Source organism: Eschscholzia californica, unplaced genomic scaffold, assembly GCF_041429995.1.
Source record: "Eschscholzia californica isolate CP2 unplaced genomic scaffold, dmEscCali1.0.p SCAF_6, whole genome shotgun sequence".
NCBI lineage: Eukaryota > Viridiplantae > Streptophyta > Magnoliopsida > Ranunculales > Papaveraceae > Eschscholzia > Eschscholzia californica.
The window spans coordinates 29435585-29455136 of record NW_028238483.1 but is presented as its reverse complement, the minus strand read 5'-3'; the positions used below and the strand labels follow the sequence as shown (position 1 = coordinate 29455136).

Sequence of the window (19552 nt, the reverse complement as noted above, 5' to 3'; positions counted from 1 at the left end):
TTCAATCTCGGACTTCGTGGACTTGTCGCTAATTTCTTCACTCCCTCGGATTAGACTCTGATTTCGCGACCCATTTTGGGCCGTTAGCCCAATCCCCAAAAGCCCCAAACCAAAACTCCAAAAGGATAAGAGAAACACCCAATGGTGAAGTCAATATGGATCCATAAGTAAAGAAATAAAGAAGGAAAAGTGGTTGAAAAAAGAGAAAACTCCCACTCTTTTTATATAACGCGTGGAAAAGAGTCACTAGCATAAACTTTTCTCTCTTTCACGCGGTATTGACACGACTTCAGACCTCTTCTTCTTCCTTCAAATCCTCTGTTCTTCCACCCTGATACCATTTTCTCTCTCTAACCTATTTATCTACATTTTTTTACCCTTCCTGTCCTATTCTTCTTCTACTTCTTCTGTTAGGGTAATTCTATTTATACTACAATAGAAGCTCAAAAACAGAGATTTCTAGAGAGAGAGAGAAAGAGAGAGAGAAAGAGAAGAATAAGATGTTAAGAACATGTTATAGACCATTTGAGAGATGTTTTGGACATTTAAGAGGAGATGGACTTCTATGGCATATGGATTTAAAACCACACGCTTCTGGTGATTTCTCAATTGCTGTTGTTCAAGCTAATTCTTCTCTTGAAGATCAAACTCAAGTTTTTACTTCTCCTTCTGCTACTTATATTGGCGTTTATGATGGTCATGGTGGTCCTGAAGCTTCTCGTTTTATTAATACCCATCTCTTCCCTCACCTTCATAGTAACTTATCTAACCTACCCATACCCTAATTTTTATTTTTTATTTTTCATCAATCTCCACTCAATCTCCTTTATGAATGAAACCCTAATTTTGTTTCTTATTTTGTTTTTTTGGGTAATTTTTAGAATTGGCTTCTGAGCAAGGAGGATTATCTACTGATGTAATTAAGAAAGCTTTTGATGCAACTGAAGAGGGATTTTTGAAATTAGTAAAGAGATCATGGCCGGCTAGACCTCAAATGGCTTCAGTTGGATCATGTTGTTTAGTTGGAGCTATTTCTGATGATGTCTTATATGTAGCAAATTTAGGGGATTCAAGAGCTGTTCTTGGGAAGAGATTATCAGAGGGAAGGAATGCTCATGTTGTTGCTGAAAGATTATCAACTGATCATAATGTTGCAGTTGAGGAAGTTAGGAAAGAAGTTGAAGCACTTCATCCTGATGATAATCATATTGTTGTTTATACTCGTGGAGTTTGGCGAATTAAAGGCATAATTCAGGTATAAATTCTCATTTTTTATGCTTTTCTTGTTTGATTTGTTCAATTTCACTTCATCACTTGTGGGGTTTTGGTAGTTCAGTAATCAATACAATTTAGTTTGAAGCCTAGTTGAGTTCTTGAATTTCATTTAGCTATCGAGTTTTTGAATACTTTGATTATGTTAATCCGAAGATCAGATTAGTATTTTGTAGGTTGATATCGAAAGAGTTACCTAGAGATTATACAAATTATCTCCAAAGAACAATTAAATTCGATACATGTTATTAGGATGGATGTCACGCTTGTTGGGTTTCATTCACTAGGAGAAATAAAATGATTTGCATTTGTGTATAATGAATGATTCGCCCTTCCGGGGTTTTTACCAAATAGATTGGACGGTAGTCACTAGTCAGACATGCAACACTATAGCCTCTACATGAATATTAGAAGATGAGATTCGAAACTCCAGAATTGACTCGCTATAGAACATTCTCTTATTTGTTATACGATAATTAGGGTTGGCGAGTGGACTAGTAGTCGATTAGCTCATAGGGTTCTTTATGTCGAAAATCAATGCAAACCACCCGTTTGAAAAGGTTGAGCAAAATTTTCTCATTTCTGGTTTATCTTAAAGTCAAAATTTTTTCTGCATCTCCTTATCCTGTTAGAGAACGCCTATCGGGTCAGCCCCTTGCGCCCACTAATTAGTGATAATATTTTAGTCCAGAAGTAGTTTTCATTGCTTAATAGATAATTTCGCTTTTGATGCTGAGAATCTTAATAATTGAAGAAATAAGAACTTATTCCTTAAAATAAAGTTGGATTATTCCAACTTCTCACCCTAATGCACTAACAACTGAAAAGTATTATTCGTTGTGTTTAGTTGTTTATTGCGATGGGGGGGGGGGGGGGGGGGGGGCGTTATTGCTAAACTATAATAGTATAATGTTATACAAAATGGAAGAAAAAAAAAAGAGAAATGAAGTGGAACCTATCTATCCCATGTCATTCTCACGAGTTAGATATGTGAATAGATAAGCTGTTTATTTCAGTTCCCCCCTCCTTTCCTGGTCAATTTTCAAGAATCACATGTTGTGCCTCTCTAGATTTGCTTTTCATACGGCAAAACAGAAGTACGGTTCCATTCAATAAATGAGATCTAAGTCAAAAGGAATAACATGTAAATTACTAGCTATACCTAATACTTATATGTTCTTTACTAAAGGGTTAGACATATCTTATCACAAGAATTGATAATTTCTCACTTGCTACCTTTATACTCCAAGTGGGATCACATGATATGATATAGGTTAAAACTTTATGTGATGATTCATGTTTTCCTTCAATATATATCTAGCTGTTTAATTTGATATCATTCTGCAAAAAGGGGTTATAATTTATAATTGACTTGATTTATAGGTATCGAGATCTATTGGAGATGTGTATTTAAAGAAACCCAACCAACAATTTGGATATCCAATTCCTCTAAAACGACCAGTCATGACAGCAGAACCCTCAATCGGGATAAGAAAGATAAAACCACAAGATTTGTTCTTGATATTTGCTACAGATGGACTGTGGGAGCAATTAAGCGATGAAACAGCAGTCGATATTGTCTCCAAAAACCCGAGACGAGTAAGTTCACACCTTCTGGTGGACTCATAAGCTCAACCATATCTCCATCTCCATTACTAAAAAAAATAAGTCTGTCTCGATTATTTTCTTTTCTGATTATTATTTTGTTGGTCCAACTGCTTTTGGCAGGGAATAGCAAGAAGATTAGTGAGAGCTGCTTTACAAGAAGCTGCAAAGAAGAGAGAGTTGAGATACGACGATATAAAAAAAATCGAGAAAGGAGTAAGACGTCATTTCCACGATGATATAAGTGTAGTGGTGATCTTTCTTGATCACCGTCAAGGCTCCCGAAACGATAGCACGACTCATTGTACTAATGCACCAGTCGATATTTACTCTTTTAATTCGGACGAATCGGAGGTTCCACTCAATATTAACACCTGAAAAATGCTGACTGCTCTGTGAATAAAGTATAAAAAGGAATAGGAGTTTCAAATAAAAAAGGCTAATGTACATAATAATGACCAGGGGAAGAAGAAGTCAGAGTTTAGGTGTTCTTAGATTCAAGTTACTGGTAATTTACTTCACAAATCAAGTTCTAGATTCTTTTATTTTCTGTTACTTTTTGAAGAACAAGTTTGGGGAAGGCTCTGTTCTTAATGTTCTACCTATAATTATGAGTAAGCACAGAAGAGTAGATTCTGATGTATGAGTATTATCTTGTTAGATTTCTGTGTTTCAGACAGTAACTAAGGTATATTGGTATGACTCCAATCCGTTTGCATTTTGTTGTTCAACTTTGTGAACTACTAGTGATGTTCTTCGCAGGTCTTATCTTATGCCTCAAAATGTGTTACTGGAAAAAGGTGTTTAAATAAGAGCAAAGTTTTCTGGGTTGCTAGAGATACTGATTGGTTTGAAACTCTTAATAAGCCATAAATACACTTATACACCATCAACTAATGGTATGTAGTTCACATAATAAAACCAGTAAGAAATAGCAATGAATGACTACAAAAGAATCTATAGGCATTGCGTGATAATTTAATGTATTGGACCTGTTGAACCATGAGTCACACTTCGATGCGATTAGCTATAAGCACAATACTACCAAGTTAACAAGATCTTTATCCATGCCCATCTAAAAGTATCGTATGGGTTAGCTTTTTTTTTTTATTTATCGTCATTACAGTGGTGTTGATACATTAAAGATGTGATAAGCACAATACTACTAAGTTAACAAGAACAGGTCTAAAGGCCAACTAAACTATGACCTAAAGTCCATCCACATTATTAATACCTTAATAATCCCAAATTCAATAACATAAGAATTCCACCTCTTCTGGGATTCGAACCAAGGACCTCTAGGAACTTTTGGAGTATATGGCAACACTTGAACCACTTGCCCAACCACGTGTTGACATCGTATGGGTTAGTTAGATTGTTCATGGGCTTCCCTTTCCTACTAAAGAAGTTCCAGTGAGTGGATATTCTCTCCCAATTTATCTATGTTGACGAAGAAATTTTTCAGTGGAAGAAGAGAAACCAGAAAAGAGAAATCAAAGTTAACATATTCTTAACAGAACATTAACTGGGGTCAAACAGGCAAATTGGTCACATCTAGAGTCCAAATGGGAATTAACCCTAAAATTGCTGATATTTTATTATTGGGTTATTTCCCAACAAGCTCACAACTTTGTAACAAGTTTCCTGCCTAGCCCCCTACTTTATCAAAAATACCCAGATGGTCGGTCCCCTTTTTTCAGTTACTTTTAAGTGTCAGTTACTCTCTCTCCTCCATATCATCACCTCTCTCTGCCACATCATGTATCATGCCACATCATCGTCTTCACCGGCGAAGGTCGGAAATTTGGCCGGCGACCTTTGTCGGTGAAGACGATGATGTGGCGTGATTGATGATGTGGCAGAGAGGAGGTGATGAGATGGAGGAGAGAGAGTAACGAACATTTAACGGTGACTGCAAAAAGGGAGCCATCCGAGTATTTTTGATAAAGTAGGGGGCTAGGCAGGAAGCTGGTCACAAAGTTGGGGGCTATCAGAAAAATAATCCTTTATTATTCATCTACACCGTTTGTATATCCAATCTCCAATTAATGATTTAAGGAATTTATGGCGAGCTTACCTAGTAAGTCGAACTTCAAGTTCCAACGACTAAGATATACTACTATCATAGTCCAACAAAAAAAAAAAAATTATTACTATCTTAGAGCTAGAAACAGAAAACATAAAGATAAGCAGAGACAAGAGACTAAAGAGAGAGATGGGAATACTTGAAGATGCTCATAACATTAGGGTTTTAGGATCAGCTGGTAAACAAGTGATTGTTCTTGCTCATGGATTTGGTACTGATCAATCTGTATGGAAACATCTAATTCCTCACTTACTAAACGATTACAAAGTCATCGTTTTCGATATAATTGGAGCTGGAACTACAAACCCTGATTTGTTCGATTTCGATCGGTACTCTACCCTCGATGGTTATGTTTACGATCTCCTAGCCATTTTAGAAGAACTTGAAATTCAATCTTGCATCTATGTTGGTCACTCAGTTTCTGCTATGGTCGGTGTTTCAGCTTCAATTTCTCGACCTGATCTCTTCTCTAAACTCGTCCTCCTCGCTGCTTCTCCTAGGTATTATTTTAACTATAACTCGTCTCAACCGTATTCATCAGAGCAAAATAGGGTATACAAGTTGTCAACAACCCTTGGTTGGAGTGGTAAGAGGTATAATCTTCCACCTTAAAGCTCAAGGGTTCGAGACACGCTGAACACTTCAATAAAAACACAAGGTATATAAGTCATACACACTGAAGATTCAATTTCTTATAAAAACGAATAACATATTAGACAATTATAAAAAAGAAAAAAAAAAGTCACCCCACTTAAATCAGTCATCCAGACAAGCCAAATCATACATCAAGAGTAAGACAACAATAAACTTCCGATTTCATACAGAATACCCAAGCATCATTTTAGTTTTTGTTGTTCAAGAATAACTGTTTTACTTTAGGTTTCTGAACGACGTGGATTACTATGGAGGATTTGAGCAAGAGGATTTAAATCAATTATTCGAAGCGATGAAATCAAATTACGAAGCATGGTGTTCAGGATTTGCACCTATGGCTGTCGGAGGAGATATGGAATCAATAGCAGTTCAAGAATTCAGCAGAACTTTGTTCAATATGAGACCTGATATAGCTTTAAGTCTAGCACAAACTATATTCCTAAGTGATTTTAGAAATGTTTTAGGGCTCGTTACCGTCCCCTGCCACATTTTACAGAGTAGTAAAGATTTGGCTGTGCCAGTCGTGGTACCCGAATATATTCATCAGAATATTGGATCTGACTCGATCGTTGAAATCATGTCATCCGATGGTCATCTTCCACAACTAAGTTCTCCCGATATTGTTATTCCGGTACTTCTCAAGCACATTCAGTGCGATATTGTAGCTTGATTAGGATGTGAAATAATAATGGGTGTCATGTTGTTTTTGTTGTTAGAAACTAGGGATGAGGATTACTTAATCACCTTGTTAAGTTTATTTTGTTTTTCTTGACTCTGGTGAAGTTGTAAATTTGTATTATAGTGTAGTGGGTAATAAATGGAGGATGAGACTTTTTTTTTTTCTTTTTTATTTTTTCAAAGAATGGGCATTCCAGTAAAGAAAGAAATTGTTAAATTTGTGGTCATCCAACTTAAAATCAATTGGCAATGAGTGGAGAAGATCTATACATTGTACTCTTGGTTGCTACTTACCTAACACGTGAGACTATTCTCACACGCTCCCTTACCTGTGGCGTGGTTAGCCTAACACGTATTTTTTTTGTTTCAATTGACTAAGACTGTTAAGTTCACGATTATATAATAATCAGAGATATGATAAAGTCACGATTAATAATCATCACATACAATTGTATGTGGGGTTGATCGGTTACATAACTCGATAACTCGACGGTTTAAACTTTGTAACCCAACTCATATTTATAGAGTGATTCGGGTTATCTAATTTCCTAACTAAACTTAGGAAAAAATACAATATTTATCGGTGGGTGAGGTAGAGGAGCTAGATACTCTAGTTAGGTTGTTCGGATGCACTAAAGGGTCCCTTCCTACTTCTTACCTCGGGCTACCCTTAGGCCATGGGTACAAATCGAAAAAGCTTTGGGACTCAATTTTGGAGAGAGCATCGGTGAAACTTTCTTCATGGAAAGCTAAGACCCTTTTCCGTGGAGGTAAGGTTACTTTGATTTTGGCCGCCCTTTCAGCTCTTCCTATTTATTTTCTTTCCCTCTTTCCGATGCCCATCGGCGTGGTCTCACATATAGAAAAGAGTTTCAAAAACTTTCTGTGGAATTCGAGAGAAGAGGTGAAGAAAATCCACTGGGCGGCCTGGAAGCTGATTTGTAGACCGAAGTCAATGGGAGGTTTAGGACTCAAAAATCTCAGAATTATGAATGACGCTCTCTTATCCAAGTGGATTTGGCGATTCGGGATCGAGAGAAATAGGCTTTGGAGGATTGTCATCGGGCAAAAGTATGGGGAAGCTAGTGGTGGCTGGATTTCTCTTCCCCCTAAAGGAACCTACGGTTGCCCGGTTTGGAAAGGAATTTTCAACCGTTGGGATTCATTTCACTCTAATACTAGGATCAAGGTCGGTTCGGGGTCTTATACCAAGTTCTGGCAGGATACTTGGTTAGTGGACCATCCTCTTCGTGTGGCTTTTCCTATCTTATTTCGAATATGTATGAACAAGGAGGGTATGATAACCGAGTTTTTTGATTCCGCGGAAGGGGTTTGGTCAATTCCGTTGAGACGCAGGCTCAGAGATTGGGAAGTAGACGAATTCAATCGGTTAATATCTTTATTGGGTAGGTTTTCCTTATCCAACAGCTCGGACGCGAGGGAATGGTTGGCATCGAAGAACAAGGAGCTTTCAGTTAAGTCGTGCTATGATGTTTTGTCTAATTTCTCTGGACGAGAGTCTAAGGTTTTCCTGGATGTGTGGAGACGGAACGTTCCTCAGAGGGTCTCTTTCTTTCTTTGGGCGGCGTGTTTAGGGCGGGTTCCTACTATTGATTCGTTGAGAAAGCGTGGCTGCTCCACCCCCAATAGGTGCCCAATGTGCAAGAAAGATGAGGGATCAAGTTCGCACCTTTTTATTCATTGTGATATATCCTACAATGTATGGCGGTATGTCTCTCTGGGGGTTTCGTGGGTTACCCCAGCTTCAGTTTTAGATCTCTTGGCTACTTGGGGAGGGTATAAAGGGAAAAATCCGATCATAAACATGATCCCTAAGGCTATTCTTTGGGCACTTTGGAATTCTAGGAACTCAATAATCTTCTCCGACAAGACAGGGACTGTGGGAGATATAATTTTTTCAGCTAAATGTTTTGTGTTTCATTGGAGCCGAAACATTCCAAGGGCTAAATATAAATCGTTTTCGGACATAGTGGGGAATTGGGGGGCTTTCATTTCTTCGATGTAATCCTGATGGTGTCGGGTTTTGCTCTTCGTTTCTTGCATTTTGTCTTTCTGTTTTCTTTTGCCGTTTTCGCCGTTTTGGCTTGTACATTATTGTCCCTTTTTCTTTATAATTCAATCACCTTATTCAAAAAAAAAAATATTTATTAAAATATAATTATAAGAGATATATTGAATATATGAAACTAAATCTTTTGTATCTTCATATATTCTTCGAATATCGTCGAACATCTTCAAGTATATCCAGACTTTTCTTGATCGTCGGATCTAGTATTCTCGATCCGCATAATATTCTTAAGTATCTCATTGAAGTCTTTATACCTTAGAGAATTTTCTTTATTCTCTTTTAATTATTAACCGTTTGTTTATCCAATCTCCAATTAATGATTTAAGGAATTTATGGCGGGTATACCTAATAAGCCGAACTTCAAGTTCCAACGACCAAGATTTATTACTATCATAGAGCTAGAAACAGAAAACATAAAAATAAGCAGAGCCAACATAGAGAGAGAGAGAGAGAGAGAGAGATGGGAATACTTGTAGATGCTCATAACATTAGGGTTTTAGGATCAGCTGGTAAAAAAGTAATAGTTCTATCTCATGGATTTGGTACTGATCAATCTGTATGGAAGCATCTAATTCCTCACTTACTAAACGATTACCAAGTCATCGTTTTCGATTTAATTGGAGCTGGAACTACAAACCCTGATTTGTTCGATTTCGATCGGTACTCTACTCTAGAAGGTTATGCTTACGATCTCCTAGCCATTTTAGAAGAACTTCAAATTCAATCTTGCATCTATGTTGGTCACTCTGTTTCAGCTATGATCGGTGTTTTAGCTTCAACTTTTCGCCCTGATCTCTTCTCTAAACTCGTCCTACTGGGTGCTTCTCCCAGGTAGGTACTTCTTTATATATAACTCGTCGTCTCAATCGTATTCATCAGAACAAAATAGCTATTTTAGTTTAATTAATTAGACAGACAAATATTTCATTCTATATAGTGTTTTTCTTGTTCATCCTCTGATATGAAATCAATCTGACATGAGGTCCGAATTATCTCAACCGAATCAGATTTCAGACGGGTTGTTTTATCTGATTCACCATGTCTCACTCGTCTAAATAGCTAAGGGCAAGACAAGTCAAATTATGCATGACAACTACAAATTTCCAATTTCATAGAAAACCCAAGCACCATTTTAGTTTTTGTTGTTCAACAATTATTGTTTTACTTTAGGTATTTGAACGATGTGGATTACTATGGAGGATTTGAGCGAGAGGATATAAATCAATTTTTCGAAGCGATGAAATCAAATTACGAAGCATGGTGTTCAGGATTTGCACCTATGGCTGTCGGAGGAGATATGGAATCGACAGCAGTTCAAGAATTCGGCAGGACTTTGTTCAATATCAGACCTGATATAGCTTTAAGTGTAGCACAAACTGTATTCCAAAGTGATTTTAGACATGTTTTAGGGCTTGTTACCGTCCCCTGCCACATTTTACAGAGTAATAAAGATTTGGCTGTGCCAGTCGTGGTACCCGAATATATTCATCGGAATATTGGATCTCACTCGATCGTTGAAGTCATGTCATCCGATGGTCATCTTCCACAGCTAAGTTCTCCCGATATTGTTATTCCGGTACTTCTCAGGCACATTCAGTTGGACATTGTAGCTTGATTAGTATGTGAAATAATAATGTATGTTTCATGTTGTTAGAAACTAGAGATGATGACTTCTTAATCACCTTGTAAAGTTTATTTTGTTTTTCTTGATTACTAGTGAAGTTGTAAGTTTGTATTGTAGTGTAGTGGTTAATAAATTGAGTATAAGACTTGGTTTGTTTTATTAGAGGAAAATTATATTTTCACTTTGTTTATAGATTGGGTAAAAGGAGGAGATAAGATTGTTCATTCAAGCATAATGAGAGTAAGGTGCTGTTTGTTTTTTCATTTTTTCAGATCTGAAATCTGAATTGGGTTCCAATTCAGATTTCAGATGTTTGTTTTTGAATTTTAAAAAATCTGAAAATTCGGCTGAATTTGGTCTAAGATCTGAATTGGCTGAAAAAACCCCCAAATATTTCAGACTTTAAAACAAGTCTGAAATACTGGTTTAATTTCTGAAATATGTGAAATGTCGTTTCTACCCCTACATTTTTTAAAAATTTGTCCACAACCACCACCGACAAACCAAACCACCGGCAAACCAAACCACCGCAAAACCACCACCTCGGCATAACTACCGCCAGACCACGACGGACCACCACCAGAGCACATAACCGACACCAAGAACATCACCGCCACCACCACAGAGCCCAACGCCACCACCACAGAGCCCAACACCACCACCACCCAGAAGTTTGACAAACCACTCAGACCACCACCAAAACCAAGACTGACCCCGACACCATTGTGGTCTTTTGCCGGAGATATGTTAACCCTCACCGGATCTGGCGAGGGTTTAGATTTCCAGATCTTCACTAGAGAAAAAAACACAGTTTTTACAGATTAAAAGAAGAAAACCCATATCAGAAAACTCTAATTTCTTCTCTAAAAATGCTTGCTTTTTATCTTTCCATGAATCTCCCGACATTAAAATGTCACCCCTTTTTTCTCCAATTAAAACCCCAAATAGAAACTCACCAAATACCCCTTTTTTCGTTCACATCCCTTCTAGAACTGCAACTCTTCTTCTTGAAGCTGCTTTAAGAATTCAGAAAAATTCCTCTTCAAAAAAATCTAAAAATGTCGGATTTAGGTTTTTCGGATCGATGTTGAAGAGAATAACTCATCGAAGTAGAAAGAGAAACACCAGTGAGGATATTAATGATGGAATTACTAAGGTTAAAGATATTCTCAGGTGGGATTCTTATAATGGGTATTCAAAAGATTCAGAGGAGATGAAAACAGATTATGCGCGAGCAGGTTAGAAAGAGAGAGAGAGCCGGCTAGGTTAGAGAGAGAGAGAGCCTGCGAGCGAAGTTAGAGAGAGACATGGTAAGAGAAGGTTAGAGAGAGATGTTGGCGAGAGATGACGGCGATAACTTTTCCATCGGGAGAGAGAGAGAGGGAGTAGTAGTGGAGAGGCTGAGATGAGAAAGATAACAAACCCTAGGGTTTCTCTGCCTTTTTGTTTAGCAAAAAAGATTAGGGCGTGTTTGGTTTATGAGGGCATATTGGTCAAAATTTTATTCAGATTCATTAATTCAGATATAAAAAACAAACATTAACTTTGTAAAATAATTCAGCCGATTCAGATTCAGCCGTTTCAGTTCAGCCAATTCAGATTCAGCCAATTCAGATTCAGCCACAAATAAAAAAACAAACAGCACCTAAGTTACGAGATTGAGCCAAGGAAATGTGTTATTCAATTTAACATACCAGTAGCTATATATAGTTTTTACACAGAACAAAAAATAAGATAATCTACTCTTTACAACGCTATAGTGTTGTGCTAGAAAATAGACTCATATTTCTGTTAAAGGCTCGTATTTCTCTCAAAGGATAAGATTTATTTCAACAAACTAGTTGATTTGATAAACTTGAAACAAAAACGACTTCCCTCCCTACCGATATAAACATGTGTACTTAAGACACACGAATCATTCCAAGCATACTACGAAGTTTCTCAAACTGCTCCAGCTTAAGTAGCTTTGTGATTAGGTCTTGAGAATTGCAATACCTCAAAACTCTACTTACCTTCATTCACCAAATCTCTTAAGAAACGAAATCTGACATGAATATGTTTGCTATTGCCATGAAGACATGATATTTACATAACCGAAATATTGCGATGAATTATAGTTAGTACCTCCATTCCAAAATTTCCCAAAATTCTCTTGGGCCATATACACTGATGTGCACGTAGCTTTGTTGGGATATATTCGGCTTTCGTGGTAGACAAGGTCATCACTGTTTGTTTTTTTAAGACTGTCATCTCCCTTTAAGCTGCCTTTTCCTTCTTATAGAGAATACCTAGTTCAGCTGTCCCCTTCAAACAATTTAGAATCCTCTTGCAATCATTGTGAAATGGTTGGCCTAGACATGTACCTGCTAATGAGACTTACACCATATATTAGTCCGGACGAGTCACGTTTAAATACATGAGACTCCCAACTAGTTATTCGAACAAAACTGTATCAACTTTAGTTCTTTCTTTATCCTTTAAAAGCTCTGTATCAATAACAATTGAATTTCTTATACAATTGCTACTTGTCATCTGAATCCTTGTTAATACCTCTCGTGCATATCTTCTTTAACAAATAAAAATACCATTCAAATTCTGCAACATTTTACTCCAAGAAAATGTTTCATTCTTCCTACATCATACATGTCAAACTCTATCATCATTGAGTTTTTAAACTCATTGTACATGCTGAAATCACTTCAAGTGAAAATTAAATCGTCTACATAAAGGCTTATTATAAAAAATTTAGCTCCTATGACTTTGGTGAACAAAGTATGCTCACTGGAACATTTCGCAAAGCCTTCACGTAGAAAATAAGCCTCGATTTGTTGTACCATGCCCTTGGTGCTTGCTTGAGGCTATAAAATGCTTTCTTCAATTTGTAGATTTTTTTTTCTCCTTCCTTAATGAATCCTTCAGGTTGTTGCACAAATACTTTCTCCTTTATCTCACCATGGACAGAAGCACTATTCGCTTCAAACTGAAAAACATCTTATCCATGTTGTGTTGTTGCGGTAAGTATTAGTCGAATGGTATCGAGTCTTGAAACTGGTGCAAATACTTAGTATAATCCACTCCAAAGCGTTATGCATAACTCTTAGCTACCAATCTCACCTTGTATTTCTCACGTGCCCATTTTCGTTAATTTTGATCTTGAAAACCCACTTAACTCCGATAGGCGTAGTACCCTTAGACGAATCCATCAACTTCGAAGACTGATTTTTCTCTAAAGCTTCTTCGCTGCACCTCTCTCAACTTTTTTCTTTTAACTAAAAATGGGTCATCATCTATGACCAACAACACTGTATGGGCCAAAATTCGTTGCTAGGAACTCCCCCAGAAATCCACGATTGGTGGGCTTACGCGGTGCCAAGCCTATGAATTAATGGTCAATGGGCCCGACCCATTTATCATCAGGTACCCCGAAGCAATGTTAAAGTACGGAAGTACGCCAAGTTCTGGATAAGTGTCATGGAAATCTAAACTACACAAGTGTGTAGCTTTATCTACTACAGATGCAGAATATATTACCATCACAGAATGTTGCAAGGATATGTTATGCATGAAGAGACTATTAGAAGAACTTGGTATGAAACTGGATGATTATGTTATTCGTTGCGACAATCAAAGTGTCATCCACCTCAGTAAGAATTTCAGTTTCCATTCCAACTCTAAGCATATGAATGTTAGATACCAGTGGATCCAAGATGTTCTTGAAGAAAATGTGTAGAAGATCGAGAAAAATCTATAAATCCATATTGATGACAACAGTTCAAATATGATGACAAAACCATTACCCAGAGGCAAACATGAGCTATGTAGCAGTGTCGCAGGTTTGGATGTGGTAGGTCCCTCTTCATAAGTCGGAAGGGGGGAGTTTGTTGGGGTCCCTCCTTATAATAAAAAGACTCCTAGTTGAAATAAAATTTCTCTTATTCCTTATTTGGAGAAAAAAATAGAAACTTCTATTTTTTCGAGCCTGAAATGGAATTCCTATTTCTACTGGTAAACCTCCATATTTATCATTATAAAAGGGAATGAAAGGGAAGATATTCACAACTTTCAGAACAAAGAGAAGTCAGATAAAGAGAGATTTCTGAAGTGGTTCTTTCAAGAGAGATTGAAAGAGAAAAAAATTAGTTTGAAGAAAAGAAGATTATTTATCTTGTGAAGCAATTTAGTTTGTGGTTATCTTCTTCAGCCTTTAATAATCTAGGATTTGTTCAAATCCTAAGGAGTAAGAGATTTCTATATCTTTGTTCAGTTTATCCACCACAGTTTTGGTGAAGAGTTGTTATCAAAGAGTGTTTCTACACATCTTGAAGAATTGGTTAATCCCCTATTGCTTTAGGGAAGAATTGTGTAATCCATTATTTAATTATAGTGGAAGATTTGTGGACTAGGTCCCGTGGTTTTTTTACCTTCTATCTTGGAGGGGTTTTTTGCTACGTTAAATTATCTTGGTGTCTCTGCTTTTACTTTCACATCTTTTATCTCCATATTCTTGAACAAGTTAATTAGGTTATTTTTTCCTAACACATTTTTTTCAGCCAATAACCGAACCAATTCCAATCTCACCATTATTTCCGGTCATTTTTTTGACCCCTTAATAGTTTCCACATTATTCGTGACAACAATATCCCGTCACTGTTTTCTCCACCACCAGGCACCCTGTTGCGAATAGTTCTTTCATAATTTATTTACCACAGTATGGAAGCATTCTTTTGGGACAAATCTTCATGTCACTCGTATCCATCTGTTTTCAGTTGTTACACAATTCTTCTGTCACTTTTGTTTTATTTTGTTTGTGACACTATGTCTTCATCATCCTCTTCATGGATCCTCAAGATGAATTCATTATGTCTACCTGTTCCAATTTTCCATCATCAACTACATATGGTATCGTTTCCTCCTTAGTTTGATGATAAATTTGAAGTTGTCCTCCCTCTCACCAAATGTTGTTCAAGCTTCATAAAGAAAGAAAAGAAGAAAAGAATGGTATTCAAACTTACGAAAGAAGACAAGAATATTATATCAAGTTTATGTGCGATTTTAAGTTCAAGTTGCAGACAAAGAATTCAACACCATTGCCGATTGTTCGACATTAAACAAAAAAAAAAAATCAAGTTCAAGTTCAAGCTCAAGCTTTGATTCCAAAAGTATGCGAGCAACATTCATCTTTTCCAAGTTCAATCTTCAAGTTGGATACTTCACAAGTTCCGCATTCCAACTTGAGGGGGAGTGTTAGAGTTTAAGGATCGAGATGAATCGAGATACCCAAGTCACTCTATAAATAGAAGTGACCTCTATGTATTTTATCATTGAGTTGCATTGAGTCTTCGAGTCTGTAACCAATCAATCCCACGATTGTGGAGATAATATAATACAACCATTAATGGCTTTCTCCGTGGATGTAGGTCGTGATCCTCCGACCGAACTACGTTAACTATTTTGTTCTTTATTTTACTTTGTATCTTCTGTTCTACTAACTAACATGAACTTTTACAGATATGGCACAAGAACTCCAACACATTACTGCGGCGAAAGAGTTCTATGAGAAAATGTAAAACCTAGAGAGAAAAGTGAGTATTGGTTTCATGAAGGGATAGAGTTCATTTTTGTACTGATGGTTTCAAACTTATTGTTGTTAGATAGAGTTCATTTTTGTACTGACAGTTTCAAACTTATTGTTGTTAGAAGGGAGATGCTAGAGTGCCCAATTTTTTTGGCATTTTAATGCCCAGCTGATGTGGAATCACTAAAAGACAAGGTTTTTTCAAAGTTTGACTACGGTGGGGACCGCTTTTGTTTCTAAATGAGGAAATATGTCACCCTCTAAGTACCAATTTCTAAGTCACTCTATCATTTCCCTTGTTAGAATATGTTGTTTACTTCTCTATTTTGGGAGGTCAAAAGTGTGCCTTTTAACTTCAATTCTGTCAACAGTTGGTAGCCCAAGTGGTTCCAAGGTGTTGACATAAACTCCAGAAATCCCTGGATGTCCCAGGTTCGAATCCCAGACAAGGTGAAATCTTTGGTTATTTGAATTGGGGTTATTAGGGTGTAAATAATGTTGTTGGGCTTTAGGCCATGTCTTGTTGGGCTATAGGCCATGTCTTGTTGGGCTATAGGCCCGGTTCTGTTAGTGTTTGAGTGGACGGTTATCGAGCTTATCACATCTATGATGTATCAAGTGCCAAATGTAACGACATACGTAGATCGTAGTCGACTTCCAAAAAAAAAAAAAATTCAATTCCGATAGTGATATTTTTTGCCCGTCTTATCTTATGGCATCAAATTGTGTCACTAGAAAACGATGTTTAAATAAGCGCAAAGGTTTTCTAGGTTGCTAAAGATACTGATTGGTTTGACACCATTAATAAGCCATCTTGTATGAATACACCATCAACTAATAACAATAATATTTTTATCCTTTATTTTCATATGTAGTCCATGTAATAAAACTAGTAAGAAACATGGATGAGTGACTACAAAAGAATCTATAAGTTGTCGGCATTACCTGATAATTTAATGTATCCGACCTATTGACCCATGAGTCACACTTTGATGCGATTAGCTAACTACACAAAAGTTGGTGGTTGGTGTTTTAAAACAACATCTTTACTCTATGCCCGTCTAAAAATATCGAATGTGTTAGTTAGATTGTTCATGGGCTTCTCTTTCCTACTAAAGAAGTTTCAGTGAGTGGATATCCTCTCCCAATTCATCTATGTTGAGGAAGAAACTTTTCAGTGGAAGAAGAGAAACCAGAAAAGAGAAATCAAAGTTAACACACTCTTAATAGAACTCTAATTGGGGTCGAACGAGCAAATTGGTCACGTCTAGGGTCCATACGGGAGTTAACCCTAAAATTGCAGATATTTTATTACTCTCTTAATGATTTAAGGAATTTATGGCGGGTATATCTAACTCTATAAGTTCCAACGACCAAGATTTATTCCTATCATAGAGGTTGAGAGACGAAACTGAAAGATAAGCAGAGTCAATACAGAGAGAGAAAGAAACAGATGGGTATACTTGAAGATGCTCATAACATTAGGGTTTTAGGATCAGCTGGTAAACAAGTAATAGTTCTAGCTCATGGATTTGGTACTGATCAATCTGTATGGAAACATCTAATTCCTCACTTACTAAACGATTACAAAGTCATCGTTTTCGATACAATTGGAGCTGGAACTACAAACCCTGATTACTTCGATTTCGATCGGTACTCTACTCTTGAAGGTTATGCTTACGATCTTCTCGCCATTTTAGAAGAACTTCAAATTCAATCTTGCATCTATGTTGGTCACTCTGTTTCAGCTATGATCGGTGTCTTAGCTTCTATTTCTCGCCCCGATCTATTCTCTAAACTTGTCCTGCTCGCTGCTTCCCCTAGGTAGTTCTTTTTTTAACTATAACTCGTCTCAATCGTATTCATCAGACCAAAATAGTCATTTTAGTTTTCATTTAGGTAGTGTTTTTCTTGTTTCATATGATATGAAATCTGACACGAGGTCTGAATTATCTCAATCGAGTCAGATTTTAGACTGTTTTTTTTATCTGATATACGGCTCGTCTAATTGGATAATAAGGCCATAAGGGTAAGACGAGTCACATTTAGGTGTTAATTGGTTTTAATACAGAAAACCAAGCACCATTTTATTCAACAATTATTGTTTTACTTTTAGGTATTTAAACGACGTGGATTACTATGGAGGATTTGAGCAAGAGGATCTAAATCAATTGTTCGAAGCGATGAAATCAAATTACAAGGCATGGTGTTCAGGATTTGCACCTATGGCTGTGGGAGGAGATATGGAATCGATAGCAGTTCAAGAATTCAGTAGGACTTTGTTCAATATGAGACCTGATATAGCTTTAAGTGTAGCACAAACTATATTCCAAAGTGATTTTAGGCATGTTTTAGGGGTTGTTACCGTCCCCTGCCATATTTTACAGAGTAGTAAAGATTTGGCGGTGCCCGTTGTGGTGCCCGAATACATTCATCGGAATATTGGATCTGACTCCATTGTTGAGGTTATGTCGTCCGATGGTCATCTTCCACAGCTAAGTTCTCCAGATGTTGTTATTCCAGTACTTCTCCGGCACATTCAGCTTGATATTGTGGCTTGATTAGTGTTTGAAATTAATTGTTTATTATTAATGTCATTTTGAGATGCTGTAATAATGTATATGTCATGTTGCTTTTGTTGTTAGATAACTAGAAATGATGATTACTTATGGGGAAAACATTAATCAATGGGATGTTTATCTCTCTTAATCACCTTGATAATTTTATTTTGTTTTTCTTGATTGCTGGTGAAGTTGTAAGTTTGTATTATTGTGTAGTGGCTAATAAATGGAGTAGAAGACTTCGGTTTGCTTGAGAGTAATGGTTAACTGCCCGAAGGCCCGCCCCAATTGGTCAGGTCGTCGTTTCTCTCTTCTCATGGTATGACCAGTCATGGGGCCAGTCACATCACTTTTAGAGCTATTGTCGGCTCCAAATGTCCGGCCGGTTTAGCATTTTTGTTTGCTTTATTAGAGGAGAACTATATTTTCACATAGTTTATGGAGCGAGTAAATGGAGAAGATGAGATCCTTCTTCCGAAAATAATGAAAGGAAGTAAGTGTACAAAAAAAGAATTGGATGTAGTAATCTTAGATTGAAAATAAATATACATGTAAACACATAAAACAATTGAAGATGGTTAGAAAAAAGAACTTAGAAAATTTATAAGATTGAACGAAGGAAATGTGTTATTCTATTCGACATTCCAGTAGTTATATATAACTTTTACACATAAAAGAAAATAACACAATCTACTCTTTACGAACTTGTAGTTAGTGGCTAGAAAACAAACTCGTATTTCTCTTAAAGAAAAAAAAAAGGACTTATTTCAACAAACTGGTTGGTTTAGTTAACTCATAACTGAAACAACTAAATTATAGTTAACATTCTTTCCCTTGAGCTAAAAACACATGTATTTAAATTTCAGTCACAGTAACCATTCCAAGCATGCTACGGAGTTTCTCAAAATGCTCCAACATAAGTGGTTTTGTCATTAGGTCCGCAACTGTATTTGATAATTGAAATCTTACATGAACGTGTTTGCTTTTGCCACGAAAAACATGATACTTAGACAATTGAATACGAAAACTATTACAATGAATTATAGTACCTCCATTCTCCTCCATTCAAACTTTTTCCAAAATTCTCTTGAGTCGTACAGACATATATGCACATAATGCTGCCGCAATTTATTCAACTTGGGTGGTAAACAAGGTCACCATTGGTTGTTTTTTTAAGACCATGAAACAACTCCACTCCAGACCTTTCATGGACACATATCCAGAAGTATTTCTCCTATGGTCAAGATCATCAACATATCCACTATCCGTAAATGCCAAGTCTTGAACGGCCACTTTGAGTTGCCTTCTCCCTTCATGTAGAAAATGCCTAGTTCGGTTGTTCCCTTCAAATAACTTAGAATTCTCTTAGTAACACATTATTGGCCTAGACATGTGTATGCTAAGGAGA

At 36.8% G+C, this 19552-nt stretch overlaps 4 protein-coding genes and 1 long non-coding RNA gene across 5 annotated transcripts; 4 read left to right on the top strand and 1 right to left on the bottom strand.

Annotated features, from left to right (window-relative positions):
• Window positions 1–191: 191 nt before the first annotated feature.
• LOC147533313 (putative protein phosphatase 2C 63) lies at window positions 192–3585 on the top strand. Its single transcript, XM_086646773.1, has 4 exons — window positions 192–756; window positions 882–1255; window positions 2656–2871; window positions 3001–3585. The coding sequence occupies exons 1-4, from the start codon at window positions 501–503 to the stop codon at window positions 3253–3255; spliced, it is 1101 nt and encodes a 366-aa protein (XP_086502899.1). The 5' UTR covers window positions 192–500; the 3' UTR covers window positions 3256–3585.
• LOC147533314 (uncharacterized) lies at window positions 258–2937 on the bottom strand. Its single transcript, XR_015227394.1, has 2 exons — window positions 1821–2937; window positions 258–1729 (listed from the first exon to the last, which is right to left on the bottom strand). It is a non-coding gene; the product is annotated as an uncharacterized LOC147533314 (long non-coding RNA).
• A 1450-nt stretch (window positions 3586–5035) lies between the features above and the next one.
• On the top strand, window positions 5036–6459 carry LOC147533312 (putative esterase D14L). Its single transcript, XM_086648323.1, has 2 exons — window positions 5036–5463; window positions 5843–6459. The coding sequence occupies exons 1-2, from the start codon at window positions 5093–5095 to the stop codon at window positions 6285–6287; spliced, it is 816 nt and encodes a 271-aa protein (XP_086504449.1). The 5' UTR covers window positions 5036–5092; the 3' UTR covers window positions 6288–6459.
• A 2317-nt stretch (window positions 6460–8776) lies between these two features.
• LOC147533311 (putative esterase D14L) lies at window positions 8777–10167 on the top strand. The gene is made up of 2 exons (XM_086651055.1): window positions 8777–9215; window positions 9555–10167. Exons 1-2 carry the CDS (start codon window positions 8845–8847, stop codon window positions 9997–9999), a joined length of 816 nt encoding a protein of 271 aa, XP_086507181.1. The 5' UTR covers window positions 8777–8844; the 3' UTR covers window positions 10000–10167.
• Window positions 10168–16659: 6492 nt separating this feature from the next.
• LOC147533310 (putative esterase D14L) lies at window positions 16660–18398 on the top strand. The gene is made up of 2 exons (XM_086646114.1): window positions 16660–17407; window positions 17700–18398. The coding sequence occupies exons 1-2, from the start codon at window positions 17037–17039 to the stop codon at window positions 18142–18144; spliced, it is 816 nt and encodes a 271-aa protein (XP_086502240.1). The 5' UTR covers window positions 16660–17036; the 3' UTR covers window positions 18145–18398.
• Window positions 18399–19552: the final 1154 nt, after the last annotated feature.

What these genes read in the sequence shown, in the direction of transcription:
- LOC147533313 (XM_086646773.1), top strand. Translation starts at nt 501, where the DNA reads ATGTTAAGAACATGTTATAGACCATTTGAGAGATGTTTTGGACATTTA. An exon ending in GAATTAAAGGCATAATTCAG is followed by an intron (nt 1,256 to 2,655) that starts GTATAAATTCTC and finishes CTTGATTTATAG; the next exon opens with GTATCGAGATCTATTGGAGA. An exon ending in TCTCCAAAAACCCGAGACGA is followed by an intron (nt 2,872 to 3,000) that starts GTAAGTTCACAC and finishes TGCTTTTGGCAG; the next exon opens with GGAATAGCAAGAAGATTAGT.
- LOC147533312 (XM_086648323.1), top strand. Translation starts at nt 5,093, where the DNA reads ATGGGAATACTTGAAGATGCTCATAACATTAGGGTTTTAGGATCAGCT. An exon ending in CTCCTCGCTGCTTCTCCTAG is followed by an intron (nt 5,464 to 5,842) that starts GTATTATTTTAA and finishes GTTTTACTTTAG; the next exon opens with GTTTCTGAACGACGTGGATT.
- LOC147533311 (XM_086651055.1), top strand. Translation starts at nt 8,845, where the DNA reads ATGGGAATACTTGTAGATGCTCATAACATTAGGGTTTTAGGATCAGCT. An exon ending in CTACTGGGTGCTTCTCCCAG is followed by an intron (nt 9,216 to 9,554) that starts GTAGGTACTTCT and finishes GTTTTACTTTAG; the next exon opens with GTATTTGAACGATGTGGATT.
- LOC147533310 (XM_086646114.1), top strand. Translation starts at nt 17,037, where the DNA reads ATGGGTATACTTGAAGATGCTCATAACATTAGGGTTTTAGGATCAGCT. An exon ending in CTGCTCGCTGCTTCCCCTAG is followed by an intron (nt 17,408 to 17,699) that starts GTAGTTCTTTTT and finishes TTTTACTTTTAG; the next exon opens with GTATTTAAACGACGTGGATT.